General features: G+C 44.1%; 1 protein-coding gene across 7 annotated transcripts in view; it reads right to left on the bottom strand.

Moving 5' to 3' along the window:
* Nucleotides 1-19,867, bottom strand: part of LOC124621768 (transcriptional enhancer factor TEF-1) — an 803,182-nt gene that overhangs the window by 61,009 nt on the left and 722,306 nt on the right. For all 7 annotated transcript variants that reach the window (XM_047147194.1, XM_047147197.1, XM_047147191.1 and 4 more), the window contains exon 4: nt 8,061-8,199. In XM_047147194.1, the coding sequence (XP_047003150.1) occupies nt 8,061-8,199 (139 nt within the window). The remainder of the gene's footprint in view (nt 1-8,060; nt 8,200-19,867) is intronic.

Below are 19,867 nucleotides of genomic sequence, written 5' to 3'. Positions count from 1 at the left end.
CCCGTACACGTACATATCGCTATCCCATGTATTTTGTCACTTCGATGTACATGACTTGGTGGAAACGAGTCGACACAAAGCGTGACTGGAATGAACTTGCGCTGGCGGCTGGCATCGATTGTTTTGAGACCAGCGAGCACGTCGGCCTTGTAACGATGTGCCGTGGCTGGCCTCTCTAACTTGCCTCGTTAACTACCTCGCCTCGGCGCTGCTCTCCGCGCTGTCCCATTTTGTGAGAATGTTCTTTTCTCACTCCGAAATCGTTTCTTCCAGACGGTAAACGCGTTATGTTTGTTCCAGCGGCTTCAAATTCTTATCGGCGTTCTGTATTAACAGTGTCATCTTAGTATCTTTTATGCTTCTCAGGCCTTTCAGAAGTTGGGTTGGGTTGTTTGGGGGAAGAGACCAAACAGCGAGGTCATCGGTCTCATTGGATTAGGGAAGGAAGTCGGCCGTGTCCTTTCAAAGGAACCATCCCCGCATTTGCCTCGAGCGATTTAGGGAAATCACGGAAAACCTAAATCAGGATGGCCGGATGCGGGGTTGAACCGTCGTCCTCCCGAATGCGAGTCCAGTGTGCTACCACTGCGCCACCTCGCTCGGTTTTTCGGAAGTAATCAATCGTACATTCACATACATTTGTTGAAGATCAAATTAGATGTGTATTTCTGCCTCCGACAACGAATAATTTTCTCGCACTTTTCGATGGTGACAGTCTATTCATTCATATAAGAGATTAACACTGCATGTTTCAAATTATTATTCTTTTTATTTTAAAAATCATCAGGCGCAATTGTGAAACACCCTAGTACCGGCTGCCAAACTGTATTGTATTCAATGCCTAATCGCTCTGCGCGTGCAGTTGTTGACTGCCTATTCTTCGTTAGGATCAGCACGAGGGTTGACTGAAAAGTAATGCTTCCACCTTCGTTGCTCTTCAACAGTCGGCAGCATTGGTATGCGGCAGGCACTGGCTTATTCTGTAGCCTCTTCTCTACAGCTCCAGTTGGCGGGAAGCCTTAGCACTGAACGGTTGTGTTGTTACAGTGTAAAGTATGGGACCCTGTGCAGACGGTCGGTCAATGCGATTTAAGCAACGTGCAGTCATTGAATTCTTGACAGCAGAAGGTGTCACCCCAAAGGAGATGCTTCAGAGAATGAAAGCAGTTTATAGTGATTGTGTGGATGTGAGTACTGTGCGTCGTTGGGAGAGTAAGTTTAAAGATGTTGAGGCGGGAACATCTGACCTGCGTGACAAACAAAGAGTTGGACGTCCTGTGACAGCAACCACCGAGTTTCGAAAGTAAAATGTTGACAGATTGATTCAGGACGATCGTCGTATCACTCAGAGAGAAACTGCAAGCACAATCGGCATTTCACAAGAACGTGTGGGTCACATTATTGCTTTGCTTGGCTACGCTATCGGAAGATCTGTGCACGATGGGTACCCTGGATGCTGACTCCTGAAATGAAAGCGTGACGCATTTCTCCATTCAATTGTGACAGGAGACGAAACGTGGGTACACCACTACGACCGGGAGACGAAATGTCAGTCTATGGAATATCGACAAAGACTCGCCCCAGAAAAAGAAATTCAAGACGCAGCCCCCAGATGGAAAAATCATGGCCACAGTGTTCTGGGACGCATATGGTGTTATCCATGTTGATTTCCTTGATCGTGGAACAACAATAAACTCAGAGTGTTACATCACAACGCTGTGAATTCTGAAACGACGGCTAACAAGGGTCCGAAAGGAAAAGGGAAACGTTTTCCTGCAGCATGACAATGCCAAACGACACACTTCACGTGCCACCACAGCAGAACGTCAGAGACTGAATTTCACCACCGTACGGAATCCTCCCATACAGTCCAGATTTAGCACCGTCTGACTTCCATCTGTTCCCGATAATGAAAGATGATCTACGGGGACATCATTACGCTTCTGATGAAGACGCTGAGAGAACTGTGAGACTGTCGATGCGGAAACAGTGTCGACTTCTTCCGTGAAGGCTTCAGAAAACTTGTTCATCGTTGGCAGAAATGTATCCAATTGGCTGCCGATTATGTGGAAAAGTTAATATTGGTACTTAAAGATCACATTCAAAATAGTAGAGGCGTCTGCTGTGTTAGTAATTAACGAGTATTGATTTGGAGTGGTTTTAGATGTACTGTATTTTAGCAATTGTATTTCAGGAGGAAGTCGAGCAGGTACTACAACACAAAAATTATTAGTTGTTTATTAAAACTTTAACATGGCAAATACTTAGCTTTAGAAACAATGTTTGAATGAAATTGATGTTGTCTGTGACACTCAAAACATCTAGCGCTTCATTACGTAATGGTAGTTTCACATCAGAGTCTAATTGCCTTTGACATGACATAATGTTAAGTATAAGTGTTCTAGTCAGACATACTATGACGATACTGTCGTCGTAAGCGATGAATAGAATTGATCGCTGACAGCACAAGGAAAAACTTGGGACATGTCTACGCCGACGTCTCCGATCTATTACTGCCTTTGGCAGCGACAGTCTTTACTTGTGGTGCGCTCTTGAGGTACCAATTTTTGCATGAGGCCTCGTTCTGCGTGCGACACAATAACTTGACAATTGGTAGTAAGAGAGAACAAATGGCACTGAGGCATCTTGTGCGCTCTTTGTATACTTGGTGACATATTGCACTTTGTATTTGTTTTCTGAGCAAACCTTTTTACTGGTGGTCTGAACACGTTGTCAGCAGGAATGCAGAAGTATCCTTAAAGTATACGCTGAACACAAAGCCTCTGAGGAAAATGATGTTCATGTCGGAAGTGAAGGATTGTCATAAATGATTTATTCATTTCAGAATTCTATATTCTGCGAAGTATTACATGTACAAATATGACTGGTGAATGAATACGTAAACTCACCGAATTTGCATTGTGCCCACGAGTTGGCGTTAGGATTGCTGTGCCTTGACCAAATGGCGTTTTTGTGTGTTCGAATATCCAAGATGTTTATCGGTTACATCAGTGCAGTGTGAATTAGGAAGTAATCATGGAAAAGAAGCGCCATGTAAACAGAGAATTTTCCGTTTACACCGACAACTGAGGACGCTAGTTGTCTAGGTAAACAGAAAAGTTGGTACCGATCGACCATGTGTACCAGATGCAACCGTGAATAGGGTAAGAAGATTATGACGAGTACCTCTTACCTTGGTATGTTGCAATTGTAGTTGCTTCCACGATTTACTGCTGATTCCGAGGATTTCTGTGTTTAAAGATCGACATAACTTACAACCATCATAAAAATTTTACCCCTGTCAGACAGGTCGTCTGTCTTGTATGTGCATAGGATGCAAGTAATCTTTTTCTACTTCAGCGTATGCAATGTGCTTCTTTGTTATCGACATAGGTACGCATACATTTATTGCTTCCTCTCTATATGAAATGGCACTGCTGAATGCTCGATTATCGGTCTCGCAGACAAATATTTCTGTGTAGCTCATGATATACAACTTGATGCCTTTTATCAAAATAGTTCAATGATGTTCAAGTAATCTTCGACTCAGTTCCATGAGTTTGCGACTCCAAGAGGTAAAGTTAGCAGCGACCTCTGGGAAGCTGAGCGAGTGAATTGGCGCGCAACTCGCTATTCGGACAGGCGACGTTTCTACAATCTGCAATCACCTCCTCGCTGGACGGTGGAAGCAGCGCGCTTGGTGCTTAACGACCCGTTACAGGACACGGAACACTTAACTGAGGAAGTGGCAGAATAAATGGACCGCATCCTACGATGACAATGAAATATACGTCCGCAATCATTTCCTGGAACTGCGGAATCACCACCTTCTCTCCTGTCTCACTAAGAACGAAGTTCTCAGATATTTGACGTGTTTCGACTTACCTTCCTTCAGGACAGCGTCAATGAGTTAAAACGACACTCTTGTCTTACAAATATCAGTTCTCTTAGATTAGTCTTTATGACAGCTGAAGACGATCTTGGAAAGGGAAGTCTACCGGAGGACTCCTAAATAGGGAATCACTGCCGTTCCTCGGAGCCACGAGCACCTACTGAATGACAAAGCGTCTTTTCACATACGAATGTTTACCTCCCGCCAAACATTTTTAATTGCACAATGTAAATTCTTCACCCTTCAACTCGACACCCATGTTCTTATTTACGAAAGAACAACGACATACACTACACACTGTGACCATCGACCTACTATCAATATAGACCAGTCCAGGCGATAACAGCGTCACCTGGCGAGGAAAGACTGCTACACACACACACACACACACACACACACACACACACACACACACACACGAAGCGAAATGGCCGCTAGAAGCGATATCGAGTGTGGTCTAATAACGGGAATCGCAAATTCACACAATGTGGGCCGATACTGGGCTTATACTTGTTTTTACGAGCTTGTTTTAGTGCAAGTGTTGGCCGTGTGTTTTTTGCCTCACTTGTCTTAATACTAGTACATAAGCACACCGAACAAAGAAATTGCCACACTTTGAGACTTCACGTTAATACCGTGGAACACCGCCCCTAGCCTTCATAATAGCTTCAGTTCAGCCAGGAAGGGAGTAAGAAGTTTCTTCAGATATGCCGTATCCAGGCGAAGCGATTACCTGATGAACCAATCAGTCAAATTGAGCGGATGTTGACTCCTCCACTGTTCCAACTGGACCCCAATATTTTGTACAAGATTAATATCGGAAGATTTAACACGCTAATCAAGGTGCGATAGAATGTTTGCGTTACCTTCAAATCAGGAACTATGCAAACTGCCCTGTGAACACGGCTGTTTTCGTCTTTTGAAGACTGATACTCATGAAGGTTTAGAAGAAAAGTTAAAAATGGTTCGAATGGCTCTGAGCACTATGGGACTTAACATCTGTGGTCATCAGTCCCCTAGAACTTAGAACTACTTAAACCTAACTAACCTAAGGACATCACACACATCCATGCCCGAGGCAGGAATCGAACCTGCGACCGTAGCAGTCGCGCGGTTCCGGACTGAGCGCCGAGAGAAGAAAAGTAAGTTAACACTTGGTTGGAATAACTATTCTGGTCCATGAACATGGTGGCCTAGTGAGCAGACCAGACTCTTGGCACGAAAAACATCCCCAACATTCCAGAACCACATCCGGCATGAAATATGCCCTACAAACACTGTAGGTTAACAAGACAATCGGCTATCGGTGCACTCTACGCTTGCATGACATGGCTCGAATAGCGGAAAACGGGCGAGTGGTCGGACCACACTACACGCCTATACCGTCCATTTTGTGTGACGTTTGGTCCAATAAAGATGTGCGGCTTAGATGCAATGGCCGTTTATGGGGTACCCGACTCCAAATATCCATTGCATTCAGTTCCCTTCGCAGTGTTCGTATCGAAACGGGTTGAGAGGAACCTGCACTCACTGACAACAGCAGTTTGGTTTGAAAATAATTCTAATTTACACGGCCTGACACTCGTCTCCAGTCCCTATCGGTGAAGATCTTTTTATGGTCACCGTTCTGACACCGTCATACATGGCTGCAAACGGCAAGCTATTTAGGGTGTAAAAAGAACCACGTAAACACAACATTAGAGCATTAAGATGAGATAAAAAGAAACACTTTTTCTGTGACAAAAATTTTACAAGTGCGCCGTTTCCCCGCCAGAGGTCTATGAAGGTTTTTAACGATAGGGATGTACAGAGTCTGTGTTCAAACTGCCATTTTTAGGGGTGTTGTTGAAAATGTCGTTCGTTAACGTTGATGCACGTCTGGCACCTCCGTGGTAATGATTGTCTTAACGCGCTCAAAAGAACCACGTGTTGCATGGGCAACCAGCTCGTGTGGAGTGGCTGTTATGAGGTGTTTACCCTATCGGTTAGGAACATTTTACAGCTACCGTTCTGAAGCCGTGTTACACAGCTGAAAATGGTATACTATTCCGTGTAGCTACGTTAGACAGTACGCAGTGACACACCAGCAAATTGGGCAAGTTCAATCACGGTGTGGGCATGAGCGCATCATTCTGTCACGTCTTCGCATCGACCCATATTACTGTGCAACCGACTGTCACAAACACACCACTTCAGTGCAATGACCTGAATCAGCGTCGACAGGGCACATGCCCGCCTAGGGCGAGTTCTACGCCTTCTACAGCACCACAGAGACCAGTGTGCTCTTTTAAAGGCGGATGACATTTTGTAGGACGAGCTTATACTGTTCTTCTGTGTGTGCCTGATACAAAATAAATAAATCAGATATGGGTAAAAAGGATGACTGGGGCCAGAGAAGGCCTCTGACTACAAGCAAAATTTTAATACATACGGGGGGCGTTCAGGAAGCAAAGCAACACCTTTTTTTCTGAAAGCAGGTTGGTTTTATTCAGAGTTCCATCACACTATATTGTATATTACCCACTATTTTGGCTACATAACCCTATTTTTCAACATTATCTCCGTTCAATGCGTCGGCCATACGCCACTACTGGGAGAGCCTGTATACCCGCATGGTACCACGCCACCGGTCGACATCGGAGCCCACGTCTTGCTGCATCTGAAACTTGCTGGCAGATTAAAACTGTGTACCGGACCGAGACTCCAACTCGGGACCTTTGCCTTTCGCGGGCAAGTGCTCTACCAACTGAGCTACCCAAAGCTCGACTCACGCTCCGTCCTCACAGCTTTACTTCCGCCAGTACCCCGTCTCCTACTTTCCAAACTTCATAGACGCTCTTTTGCGAGCCTTTCAGAACTAGCACTCCCGGAAGAAAGGATATTGCGGAGACATGGCTTAGCCACAGCCTGGGGGATGTTTCCAGAATGAGATTTTCACCCTGCAGCGAAGTGTGCGCTGGTATGAAACTTCCTGGCAGATCAAAACTGTGTGCCAGACCGAGACTCGAACTCGGGACCTTTGCCTTTCGCGGGCAAGTGCTTCTGTGAAGTTTGGAAGGTAGGAGACGAGGTACTGGCAGAATTGAAGCTGTGAGGGCGGGTCGTGAGTCGTGCTTGGGTAGTTCTGTTGGTAGAGCACTTGCCCGCGAAAGGCAAAGGTCCCGAGTTCGAATTTCGGTCCGGCACACAGTTTTAATCTGTCAGGAAACCAGCGCACACTCCGCTGCAGAGTGAAAATCTCATTCTGGATACGGTTAAATCGTTTCTTTAATTTCCTGAGTGTAGCACAACACACTTCAGAGCTGATCGTTGCAGCACGAGGGAGGACATCCAGCAGAATAACCCGTCCAGAGTACCAGAAGACCGTCGCCATGACTATCAGCTGAAGGTGCGGCTTTGAACTTTTTCTTCGGAGGAGAGATGGTTTGGCAGCATTTCATGGATTGCCGTTTCGTTTTTGGTTCAATGTGATGAATCCATATTTCACCGCCTGTGACTACGTTCGGCAAGAAATTGTCACGATCAGCATCGTAACGCGCAACCAATTCCGAAGAGACGGACCTTCGTTGCTGTATATGGTCTTCTGTTGGGCGGCGAGGAGCCCAATGCGCACACACGTTTGTGCACTTCAACAGGTGGACGAGTGTGTCACTGCTACCAACAAGACGTCCAGTTTAACAGTGAGATGTTTGATCACGATCCACCGGTCGCCTGGTATGAGAGTGTCCGCACGTTCCAGTATTGCAGGAGCCACAGCTGTGTGCGACCCTTTCTAGAAGATGGCAGACGAGTCGTCGAACGACTCACCATGGTGAACGTAGGCACTCTGCAAGGGCCTGCGAATATCTGCGATGCTCTTGCTTTTCCGCCAAAAGAATGACAGCTCTCTGCTTGGAACGCACCTCCGTATTAGAAACCTTTTTGAAAGCTACAATAGCGCCGCCACCTATCAGATCTGAGCTGAAGCGGGAATACTGCACAATGACCGACAGCAAATTCCGTATTTTTTCACTCGAAACTAGCCGAGGAAAAAATGTGTCGCATTACTTATCGAACGGCTCTCGCACAAAGGGTTCGTCTAAAACGGTGGCACTATGGGCTGTAAGTTGCGGAAAATAATGACAAGTGATAGGAGGCAAGCAAAAGCAGGCAGTAGACTGCGACATACCGTACATCTTGCCCTCGTCGGAGAGGATGATTTTGCGGCGTCCGCAGGGCGGGTAGATGGCGAGCGCCTCCTGGAAGCTCTGCTCGATGTCGGGGCTCCAGACGCCCTCCGCGTCCGCCGCCGACAGGTCCTTGTCATCCTGCAACACCGGCAGCTCGTCATCCGCGGCGCACTGCTGCAACGCTTACAAGGACGCGCGTGCGCAGCATTTTGTACATATTGCCAACACTCACCGCAGTACCGACGTCGCAAAACAGCACACCAAGGAACTCTCATCATCTTCGTGGCCATCAGCCTAATGCCACATGCAAGAAAATTGTTAATGAGTGTGCTGACCAGGAGAATATATGCAAAAAAGGTATCTTTACAGATGAACAATATGCTTTTAGAACAGGACCAAGAGACGCAAAGATTCAAAGCATTATTAAGATCAATATATCGAGAAGAGCAGAGAAGTTTACGCTTTCTAAGTTCGCCTAGAAAAAGCGTTCGATCGAGTACAATTTTGGTTCTAGGCGCTACACTCTGGAACCGCGCGACCGCTACGGTCGCAGGTTCGAATCCTGCCTCGGGCATGGATGTGTGTGATGTCCTTAGGTTGGTTAGGTTTAAGTAGTTCTAAGTTCTAGGGGACTGATGACCTGAGAAGTTAAGTCCCATAGTGCTCAGAGCCATTTGAGTACAATTTTAGCTAAAGAGAAAGAAGGCTAATTATGAATCTACACAAGAAGCAGAGAGTCAAGGTACAAATTGCAAAACAGATCATGAGTGAAAGCTCCCGGTAGCTGAGTGGTCAGTGCGACTGTCAATCCTAAGGGCCCGGGTTCGATTCCCAGCTGGGTCGAAGATTTTCTCCGCTCAGGGACTGGGTGTTGTGTTGTCCTAATCATCATCATTTCATCCCCATCGACGCGCAAGTCGCCGAAGTGGCGTCAAATCGAAATACTTGCACCAGGCGAGCGGTCTACCCGACGGGAGGCCCTCGTCACACGCCATTATTATTATTATTATTATTATTATTATTAATGAAAGCATAGTAAGCGGATGAATCCTGTCTCTCTTATTTTGTTTAGTATAGGCTGATGAGCCATCGCATTATGTCGACCTATTTAATAGTGTGTTGGTCCACCAGTAGTACACCTGCGACTATGTGTGGCATCATTTCCACCAGTCATGCCGCCGGAGTGGCCGAGCGGTTCTAGGCGCTACAGTCTGGAACCGCGCTGCTGCTACGGTCGCAGGTTCGAATCCTGCCTCGGACATGGATGTGTGTGATGTCCTTAGGTTAGTTAGGTTTAAGTAGTTCTAAGTTCTAGAGGACTAATGACCTCAGATGTTAAGTCCCATGGTGCTCAGAACCATTTGAGGGCGGGATCATCGAGACTGGATCGTGAATCAATTGAAATGTGTTGCCTGGTGAGATGAAACACGTTTCTAGTCACACCACTTCGATGGTCATGTGCGGATAGGTCATTGTCCAGGCGAAAGAGTGCTTGAGACATGTCAGGAGACAGGATATTGCGGGCAGTATGTGCTATGGGAGACATTTCACCTAGGCTTCCACGAGACCTGTGGTAGTAACTGAAGGTACCACGAGGGCTATGGACTGTGTGAACATTATTGCACACTACCTGTATCCCTTCATGCTTGCAAAGTCTTCTCAGATCGTGATGGTATCTTCTAACACGATAGCTACCCAAGGCCAGACTAGTGCTAAGTGATCTGAAGAGCATGAGAAGAAGTGGTTCAAATGGTTCAAATGGCTCTGAGCACTATGGGACTTAACGTCTATGGTCATCAGACCCCTAGGACTTAGAACTACTTAAACCTAACTAACCTAAGGACAGCACACAACACCCAGCCATCACGAGGCAGAGAAAATCCCTGACCCCGCCGGGAATCGAACCCGGGAACCCGGGCGTGGGAAGCGAGAACGCTACCGCACGACCACGAGATGCGGGCATGAGAAGAAGTCATGTTGATGTGTCGATCACCAAATTCATCTGATCTGGATCCGATGGAATACAACTGGGACGCGAACCGGTGCCAGCAACGAGCACACATACCACCGGCAAGCGTTTCCTTTTAATCTTATTATGTTCTTGCTATGTAATTGATGTTCGTAGTGACCCATTTTAAAAGGTGTGTACAGTACCAATAAATATATCTGATAAAATGTTTCATTACCTCTGAACCAGTGAACATTTTCGAAAAGTGACGCCGAGCAGCCTGCTCGCTGGCCTGATGCAGCCAATTAAAGAAAACGTACTGATGTGGATCATACTAAGATAATGTCTGAGTTAAAGCAAGAGAACTTTCGATGGTCTGCACTGCATGGTGCTATCTAAAGAGACTGACCATCGCCAACGTGAGTTGCTTCCATGTTAGGTCTGTTGAGTTATGCAAAAATGGTTCAAATGGCTCTGAGCACTATGGGACTCAACTGCTGAGGTCATTAGTCCCCTAGAACTTAGAACTAGTTAAACCTAACTAACCGAAGGACATCACAAACATCCATGCCCGAGGCAGGATTCGAACCTGCGACCGTAGCGGTCCTGCGGTTCCAGACTGCAGCGCCTTTAACCGCACGGCCACTTCGGCAGGCCGTGTTATGCAAAATTACATGTCTTGTTAGCCACTAATTAATGTGGTCCCTAAGAGAAACATTCCCAGTGAATATCTCATTGATAGACAGAAGGCAACGCCATAACAAGGCAGTAATTTGCGGGGAATTGCATGGTCTACGCGTAGACATCTGCTGTCGCATATTTCTAGCAACCTACTAACAAGCACTTGTCGATTCCATGCCACACAGGATTGCTCTGTACTGCGTTGACGCTTGGAGCAATACGCTATTCAGTTTTGGTTCATTCGTTAGACACTTGACATCCGCCGTTGGATGAAAGCCTTTTCCGTGCATTACTGTTTTCAGCTACATGTATCCCAGTTGCTCCTGCACGTTTTCTAATAGCATTTACACACGATCCATCGGGTCATCACCTTGGTATTTTGTTACCTCTTGAAATCCGGCGAAGAAATTCCTTGGTCCATCCAATATTCATTCCTGAGGTGAACGTCCCACCCTCCCCAATTTAATTCTCATTACAGTCATCATTACATACGTCTTCCGCTAAGAAAGACCTGTCGACTATGGCTTCATTACAGACGGAGAGACCGAGCGGGGTGGCGCAGTGGTTAGACACTGGACTCGCATTCGGGAGGACGACGGTTCAATCCCGCGTCCGGCCGTCCTGATTTAGGTTTTCCGTGATTTTCCTAAATCACTCCAGGCAAATGCCGGGATGGTTCCTCTGAAAGGGCACAGCCGACTTCCTTCCCAATCCTTCCCTAATCCGATGAGACCGATGACCACGCTGTCTGGTCTCCTTCCCCAAACCAACCAACCAACCAACAGACGGAGAACGTAAGCAGATGGGGAGAAACATTAGCTGTGTCCTTTGCAAATGAACTACCCTGACTTTTTCGATAAGACAATTAGGCAATCCAGTGAAACTCTACGTCTGAATGGGCGTTTGAACCAGCGACCTCCCGAATGTGAGTTCAGTGCGCCACCTCCCTCTCTTCCACTCCAGGCTGCACCCTGGTACACTTATTTGCAGTCCTGTCTCTCTTAGCAATTGCCAACTTGTCACATCAAAATAGTCCCACATTCAGGTAATAAGCGTAGGGGCAGGGGCAGATGCAATAAGCCTGCATCGCCGTTCTAGGCTAGATTCTAGTGGACGTAGTTTGTTCTTGCCTTCCTCAGACCTGTTGTGAAGTTTCGAGAGTATCTCTGTCGTGCGGCTGACTTGCCTTCACTTCATGACATAATGCGGAGAGATTTGGAATTTAATCCAGAACAATGGCGCAAAATTTAGGTGATCAAGAACCTCACGTCACCACCTCTTTTCTCCTTGTCGGCCAAATACTGGCAGTCAAAAATTTCCACAACCAGAATTCGAACAGGCTTGCCTTTCGAGCGCCACCGCACAGTCTCCGAACTTGCAAGCCTACTTAATTTATCAAAAACACTCCATGCCATTTTTACTCTTTTGTTTCTTTCGTTCGCCGTCCGTCGTGTTGGGTCTTCAACTGACATTAAAACTCGTCAACGGTTTCACTTCGTTGTCGATTTATACTATTTTCTTTTCGATATGTTGGCTATAAATTATTTCAGTCTTATTGTAATCGATTTTTAGCGCTACTCTCAAACTTCGTCTATCAAGTTCTTTGACCTATTGTTGAAGCTTTCTAAACACAAAACCAAATTGGTTCACCCAATAAACTGTACCTTTACTTTCTCCGGTACGACTATTGGAACGGATTGTGGGCAAACAAGTAATCGAAGTCGTGTCCAATTGAAAGAGTTACGCCAAGCCTTTGAGCCACAATAAATTATTATTATTATTATTATTCTTTCTTTCTTTTCTCAGACGTTATGTCTGGTCAAAAATGGGAAGTGCGGACCTTGATCAAGCGTGACTTCCTTTTAACTGTACGGTATATGTTATATTGCATTTAGGAACTTTCGGGTAATTGAACATGTATCAATAATTAGTTGTATATATAAGTTTGGATGTAGCTGTATTAATTTGATGTACTGGTGGATATTGTGTGATATGACTCCTGTAGTCGATAGTATAATTGGTACAATGTCAACTTTATCCTGATGCCACATGTCCTTGACTTCCTCAGCCAGTTGGATGTATTTTTCAATTTTTTCTCCTGTTTTCTTTTGTGTATTTGTTGTATTGTGTATGGATATTTCGATTAGTTGTGTTAATTTCTTCTTTTTATTGGTGAGTATGATGTCAGGTTTGTTATGTGGTGTTGTTTTATCTGTTATAATGGTTCTGTTCCAGTATAATTTGTATTCATCATTCTCCAGTACATTTTGTGGTGCATACTTGTATGTGGGAACGTGTTGTTTTATAAGTTTATGTTGTAAGGCAAGCTGTTGATGTATTATTTTTGCTACATAGTCATGTCTTCTGGGGTATTCTGTATTTGCTAGTATTGTACACCCGTTTGTGATGTGATCTACTGTTTCTATTTGTTGTTTGCAAAGTCTGCATTTATCTGTTGTGGTATTGGGATCTTTAATAATATGCTTGCTGTAATATCTGGTGTTTATTGTTTGATTCTGTATCGCGATCATGAATCCTTCCGTCTCACTGTATATATTGCCTTTTCTTAGCCATGTGTTGGATGCGTCTTGATCGATGTGTGGCTGTGTTAGATGATACGGGTGCTTGCCATGTAGTGTTTTCTGTTTCCAATTTACTTTCCTCGTATCTGTTGATGTTATGTGATCTAAAGGGTTATAGAAGTGGTTATGAAATTGCAGTGGTGTAGCCGATGTATTTATATGAGTGATTGCTTTGTGTATTTTGCTAGTTTCTGCTCGTTCTAGAAAGAATTTTCTTAAATTGTCTACCTGTCCATAATGTAGGTTTTTTATGTCGATGAATCCCCTTCCTCCTTCCTTTCTGCTTAATGTGAATCTTTCTGTTGCTGAATGTATGTGATGTATTCTATATTTGTGGCATTGTGATCGTGTAAGTGTATTGAGTGCTTCTAGGTCTGTGTTACTCCATTTCACTACTCCAAATGAGTAGGTCAATATTGGTATAGCGTAAGTATTTATACGAGTAGCTTTTGCCTTGTTTCTTGCTGTCAATTCTGTTTTCAGTATTTTTGTTAGTCTTTGTCTGTATTTTTCTTTTATTTCTTCTTTAATATTTGTATTATCTATTCCTATTTTTTGTCTGTATCCTAGATATTTATAGGCATCTGTTTTTTCCATCGCTTCTATGCAGTCGTTGTGATTATCCAATATGTAATGTTCCTGTTTAGTGTGTTTTCCCTTGACTATGCTATTTTTCTTACATTTGTCTGTTCCAGAAGCCATATTTATATCACTGCTGAATACTTCTGTTATCTTTAGTAATTGGTTGAGTTGTTGATTTGTTGCTGCCAGTAGTTTTAGATCATCCATGTATAGCAAATGTGTGATTTTGTGTGGGTATGTTCCAGTAATATTGTATCCATAATTTGTATTATTTAGCATGTTGGATAGTGGGTTCAGAGCAAGACAGAACCAGAAAGGACTTAATGAGTCTCCTTGGTATATTCCACGCTTAATCTGTATTGACTGTGATGTCATATTATTTGAATTTGTTTGGATATTATGCGTGGTTTTCCAATTTTTCATTACTATGTTTAGGAACTGTATCAATTTAGGATCTACTTTGTATATTTCCAATATTTGTAGTAATCATTAGTGGGATACACTATCAAAAGCTTTGTGGTAATCAATGTATGCGTAGTGTAGCGACCTTTGTTTAGTTTTAGCTTGATATGTCAGCTCTGCATCTATTTTCAGTTGCTCTTTACATCCCCGTGCTCCTTTGCAACAGACTTTTTGTTCTTCATTTATAATTTTGTTCTGTGTTGTATGTGTCATTAATTATTTATTATTATTACTATTATGTTCCAATAAAACGTACTCCTCCTTCGCTATCCAAGATTAAGATTCTGAAAACTGTCTGTAGAACTGTTGAGAAATACTTACTGATAATTATAACCAACTGGAGCCTATTCCATTTCCTCATTCCTGATTTCTAAATGAACTTCTCTAAACGTTCACTTATTAAAGAATTACTTAACGCACGTCACTGCATCGTTACCGGCTGTACAAGCTGCCTTCAATGGTGAACACAGAATGTTCAAAATGTGTACCTGCCAAACTGATCACTACAACTGAAACGCGGTTAAGCATCCACGTCCAAGTCCGAGTAGAGGACGCAAAAATTATGGTATTCTTCCTCTTCTTTTGTGAGAACTGCGGTAGAGGAGGGGATTGCGGTACGCCTTTAAATGAATATCGGAGATTAAAAATCAATCTTCCATTAATTTAATGGAATTTCAGCTACTCAGGCTTCAAAAAGTGTACCATAAAAGAACACCGTACTCTGGGACAGTGTGAAGTTTCTAAACACTTCATCCAATACTTGCTGTACCTGTGGTGTCGATAGAGATTCTATAGAATTTCTTTTTTGTTTATTCGTGAACTGTTTTTAAAAATAAGTGAAGACTGAGAATTCCTACAACAATTAGTTGATATCACGTATCTCACACGCAGGTCGTACAGATCTAGTAATTTATAGCACAAAATGCGCACTGTTTGGGACCCTTTTGTATCTAGAACCGAAGAGCAATCCCGTGAACTGCGATTGATCTTGCCTGTATCATGTGATTTCTTTTGCCGGCCGCGGTGGTCTAGCGGTTCTAGGCGCTCAGTCCGGAGCCGCGCGGCTGCTACGGTCGCAGGTTCGAATCCTGCCTCGGGCATGGATGAGTGTGATGTCCTTAGGTTAGTTAGGTTTAAGTAGTTCTACGTTCTAGGGGACTGATGGCCACAGATGTTAAGTCCCATAGAGCTCAGAGCCATTTTTTGTGATTTCTTTACAATATGGGAAGCATCGGAAGAATTGCTTTTGGCAAACAATTTTGATACATAAAATGTCTGAGCATTAATAACAATATGTTCATCTTCCGAAAGATATGAGAATCTTCAAGACGCAATAATGTTCCCATTTTGTTTAAAAACGGGCACCAATACGAAGAATCAGTTTGACAATGATGGTGGTAAAGGACTTGGAGGATCAGTTAAGCCATCTTCACATGGGATGAGAAAACATTCGTGGACGAAGTAGTTGGTAGTTGTGTGGCTTCACAACATGGGTTTTCAGGTTCGGCAGCATTCTGTAGCGTGACAGACGGAATAACAGACGTCCAGTTTTTGCTTCATGGAGAGGAGTGTGGCAAATCAGATGGCTCCATTGCATGCACTTAAGTCGGTGAATGGCAGTTTTTATTGCGTATTTTTTAGTGTGTGTATACATTTGCTTATTAATGTATTTTGTTTCTTACTTAAAATATACGTTATACAATCAATACAATTAATTATAGACCACATTGGAATGCAGTATTTGTGACTTTTGGGCTATGCTCGAAAAGAACTATATACATTGAAAAAGACTATGGTGAAAATGATATTTTGTAACATTAACTCTTATTTTTAAAGTGCAATCAGAAAGACTAAAATCCCAATTTTCTCGATGGTTCAAATGGCTCTGAGCACTATGGGGCTTAACATCTGAGGTCATCAGTCCCCTACCACTTAGAACTACTTAAACCTAACTAACCTAAGGACATCACATGCATCCCTGCCCGAGACAGGATTCGAACCTGCGACCGAAGCGGTCGGGCGGTTCCAGACTGAAGCGCCTAGAACCGCTCGGCCAATTTCTTCGATGATTGCAATCAATTCTACATTGGAAAAACGCACAGAAACTCCAAAGTTAGGTTCAAACAACAACTCGAAATTACGAAAGTAATTGATCTAAATTTTTCATGCACCTACACAACCAAAAACTCGAAGCAGAAAGAAAAGAAAAAAACAGTCAAAATTTTACATCATATATGCAAACTAAGGACATATCTATTAAAATCGATAAAGAGTATATTTTCACTTCCTACTCTTAACGCCATCACTGCCCCTATAACAAAGGAAGTTCGATATTGTACAAAGGAAACAATTTCACCAGTAGGTGTCATCAGTGAAAGTACAGCCTAGAACAACTGGCATAACCATTATATGAAAAATGCTTATTAAAACTCACGTATATTTATATTCTAAGGATCTTCATTATTAAAAAGCAGATATATTACAAAGATTCTAGAATTCGTTCGATGTCTGCTACCACGTCTACCCGATAGAGACTCGACACGTTGTAGCAATACACTAGAACCGTTGTGGGCAAAAAGCGATCCGCTAACGGTTTTTGTGCGGCCAGCCAAGACAGAATTTTTACGCAACAATTAATACCTTTCTTGAAATGCAAAACTAATTAATGCATGCAGTCATTTTAAAAGGTGCGGACCTCCGCTAACCTCTGCTTCCACAAAGTGGCCCCCGAACCAAATTATTACCCGCCCTTGCTCTAGAATTTGTTGCACATGCCATGTCCTTTACGAGTTACACTGCACTCTTCCAGAACACTTCAGATAGTTACGCTAATTTTCACCTGTATTCCACGGCCACATGCAACTTTCTGATGAATTTCCGAGATCATCCTTAGTAAATACAGGCTGAACGCGAACTGCGTCAACAAAATGTCGTAGAATGTTCTGGGATATTTTCTGAGTACTTTCCTACAGCACACCAGTGATCGCCGATAACTTGTTACTTGGTAATAACGTAATTATGATACTCGATTTGTTACCCCAATTAAATTCCGTTCCTCTAAAATACCTTCACAACAGTCAAAAAAACTGTATCACCACTAAAACATACACCACAAAACACAGAGAGTATAACAACACCGTCATCTGTAAAAGTACTGTGATTTGACTCCCTTCGCTTGCGGAAACAGCTCAGCATAGTGTCTCTTTCATTCCGTTCAGTGAACCTACCAATGAAGTGCATATCGGCCAATTCAATGGGAGGTTGAGGGCGAAGAGTAAGGTGGACATTACCAAGAGCGTACCTACGACCGGCAATGGGGAGGAAGAGGGACACTTATATTTTCTTCTAACTGATGCTGTACCGCTACATCTGCCGGTCTGGCAGGGCAGTATGACATCCTGGTTTGTGAAAATATTTTTTCTATCCTTTTTGTATGCCCATGGGGATTACCGTTGTTAACTCTTCCATTCGGACCCGTAATAGCTTTTACATATTTCCATAGCATCCACGAAAGCCTAATGGTTCCTACATGACACCATTGCGTTCTAGTTTGTAAACTAGATCACTAAAAGGCAGCACCAACAGGTCCGTATGGACACATTAAAAAAAAGTTCCCTAATTAACAAAATATTTGAAGTCATGTTTAATGTGTTGCTAGAAGAAAGTAAAAAATAATATTGTTTTATAACGTAACATTTAGGCTGTAAAGAAAAAAATGGCTCTGAGCACTATGGGACTCAACTGCTGAGGTCATTAGTCCCCTAGAACTTAGAACTAGTTAAACCTAACTAACCTAAGGACATCACAAACATCCATGCCCGAGGCAGGATTCGAACCTGCGACCGTAGCGGTCCTGCGGTTCCAGACTGCAGCGCCTTTAACCGCACGGCCACTTCGGCCGGCTAGGCTGTAAAGGGTGAATAGCAAATGCTATGAGTGAACAGAACAAGTTTATTCCCAAACAAGGCACACAACGCATACCAACATTAGTACTGCTGTGCCGATATTTTCAGTGTAATACAGGTAGAAAGATAAACGGGGACAAGAAATCAAATTAAATGCAGTTTCTTTGTACGAGCTGCTGGAGTCTAGGGTGTCTTATACCAAAAACACAGTGTCGGAAAAAAGCAACACCCTCAAACACCCTAAAGTAATGTTCGGTGACACCACGGTTTAATATGTGCATACTGAGAATTTATAGTGTTTGTGATTCATTTCTCACGGTCATCGGCGATGAGACAACGCTCAGGACACCTGTCTGTGCACCATCTGTTTAGACTCTGCACGCAGCAACTGTGCTGAGTTGGGAGGTGAACAGTTTTTGCAACATTCATTCTAGGTTACAACAGAACTAAGATCACTCGTTACTCTGGCCAGACTACCACTGACATCACATCTCTTGTCGTGAAAGAGTCGACTGCAGAGTGGAACGGCGCTCTCTTGTGTTCAGTTACGAGGGAACGTTCTCTCTGCATGCGAGTGATGGACGTACACGTCTACGGTGTAAACCTTGCGAGCGGCGTATTCCAGAATGCATTCGCCACGATACACAGGCTTCATGGCGTGGGGTGGCAATCAGTTCCAATGCGCGGTTACATTTAGTGTTTCTGCAGGGTAAAGTAACCGGTGCCCGCCACACTGTACAGGTTGTTATCCCTGTGCTACTGCCATTTCTACGACTGAAAGGTGAAATGATTTTTCTGCAGGACCTTTTCGTCCATATACGGCTGCTGCGACGGATCGAGCTCTTCACGGTGCACAACTGCTCTGGCCAGCAAGATCACCAGATCTCTCGCCAGCTGAACACATGAGAGACGCGGTGAAGCACGAACTTACTCGTTCTCCACGGCCGGCAAGAACAATTGCCGGAATGCAACAAAAGGCGCAAGATGCTCGGGACAGTGCATCGCAGGATGCTATTCGTCGCCTTTATGATCGTTTACATGCGGGAACACGCTGATGCGTTGCCGCCAGAACCTGTCACGATGCGACTGTTTGGGTAGTATTTCCTCTGACATGTGTGTTTCACTTAGTCTGAGATTGTTATCATATATTCCTACAGTGATGAGCTACCCGTCACATCACTTGTCAATAAAACGGCTTTGTCTTTGGGGATGTCGCTTTTTTTCCGATGTACGGAATATCCCTGAACAAACTCCGAAATTCTGTCGGTGAAGTTGGGGTTCACACTGTACATAAACAGACTTGCAGCCGTACAGGGTAACGCACTTCTACAGCACGCGGCGCACAGCAGCTCGCAGGAATATCAAACGAGGCGCTTGAGAAGGCGCAGCATGAAACACGGCAGGTGACGGGGGGCCGAGCTGTGAGTCAGCGCTCACCTTGGGACGCATATAGCCGCTCGCGGCACACCAACATCACAATCAGTCTTGCGCAAAGTGCCGGAAGACGCTGTGCCGTCTAACATTAACCTGTGTTGCTCCCCGGAACCTACGCAGAGCGCTGCTGCACAGAATAAGTATCTAAAACTATCCTGTGACATGATCACCACCAAAACCCGCAGGATAACAACGTAATGTCGAGCACCATC

The sequence above is a fragment of the Schistocerca americana genome, chromosome 7 (assembly GCF_021461395.2).
Source record: "Schistocerca americana isolate TAMUIC-IGC-003095 chromosome 7, iqSchAmer2.1, whole genome shotgun sequence".
NCBI lineage: Eukaryota > Metazoa > Arthropoda > Insecta > Orthoptera > Acrididae > Schistocerca > Schistocerca americana.
Note: the sequence above shows the minus strand (reverse complement) of the source record. Positions and strands in the feature narration are given on the sequence as shown.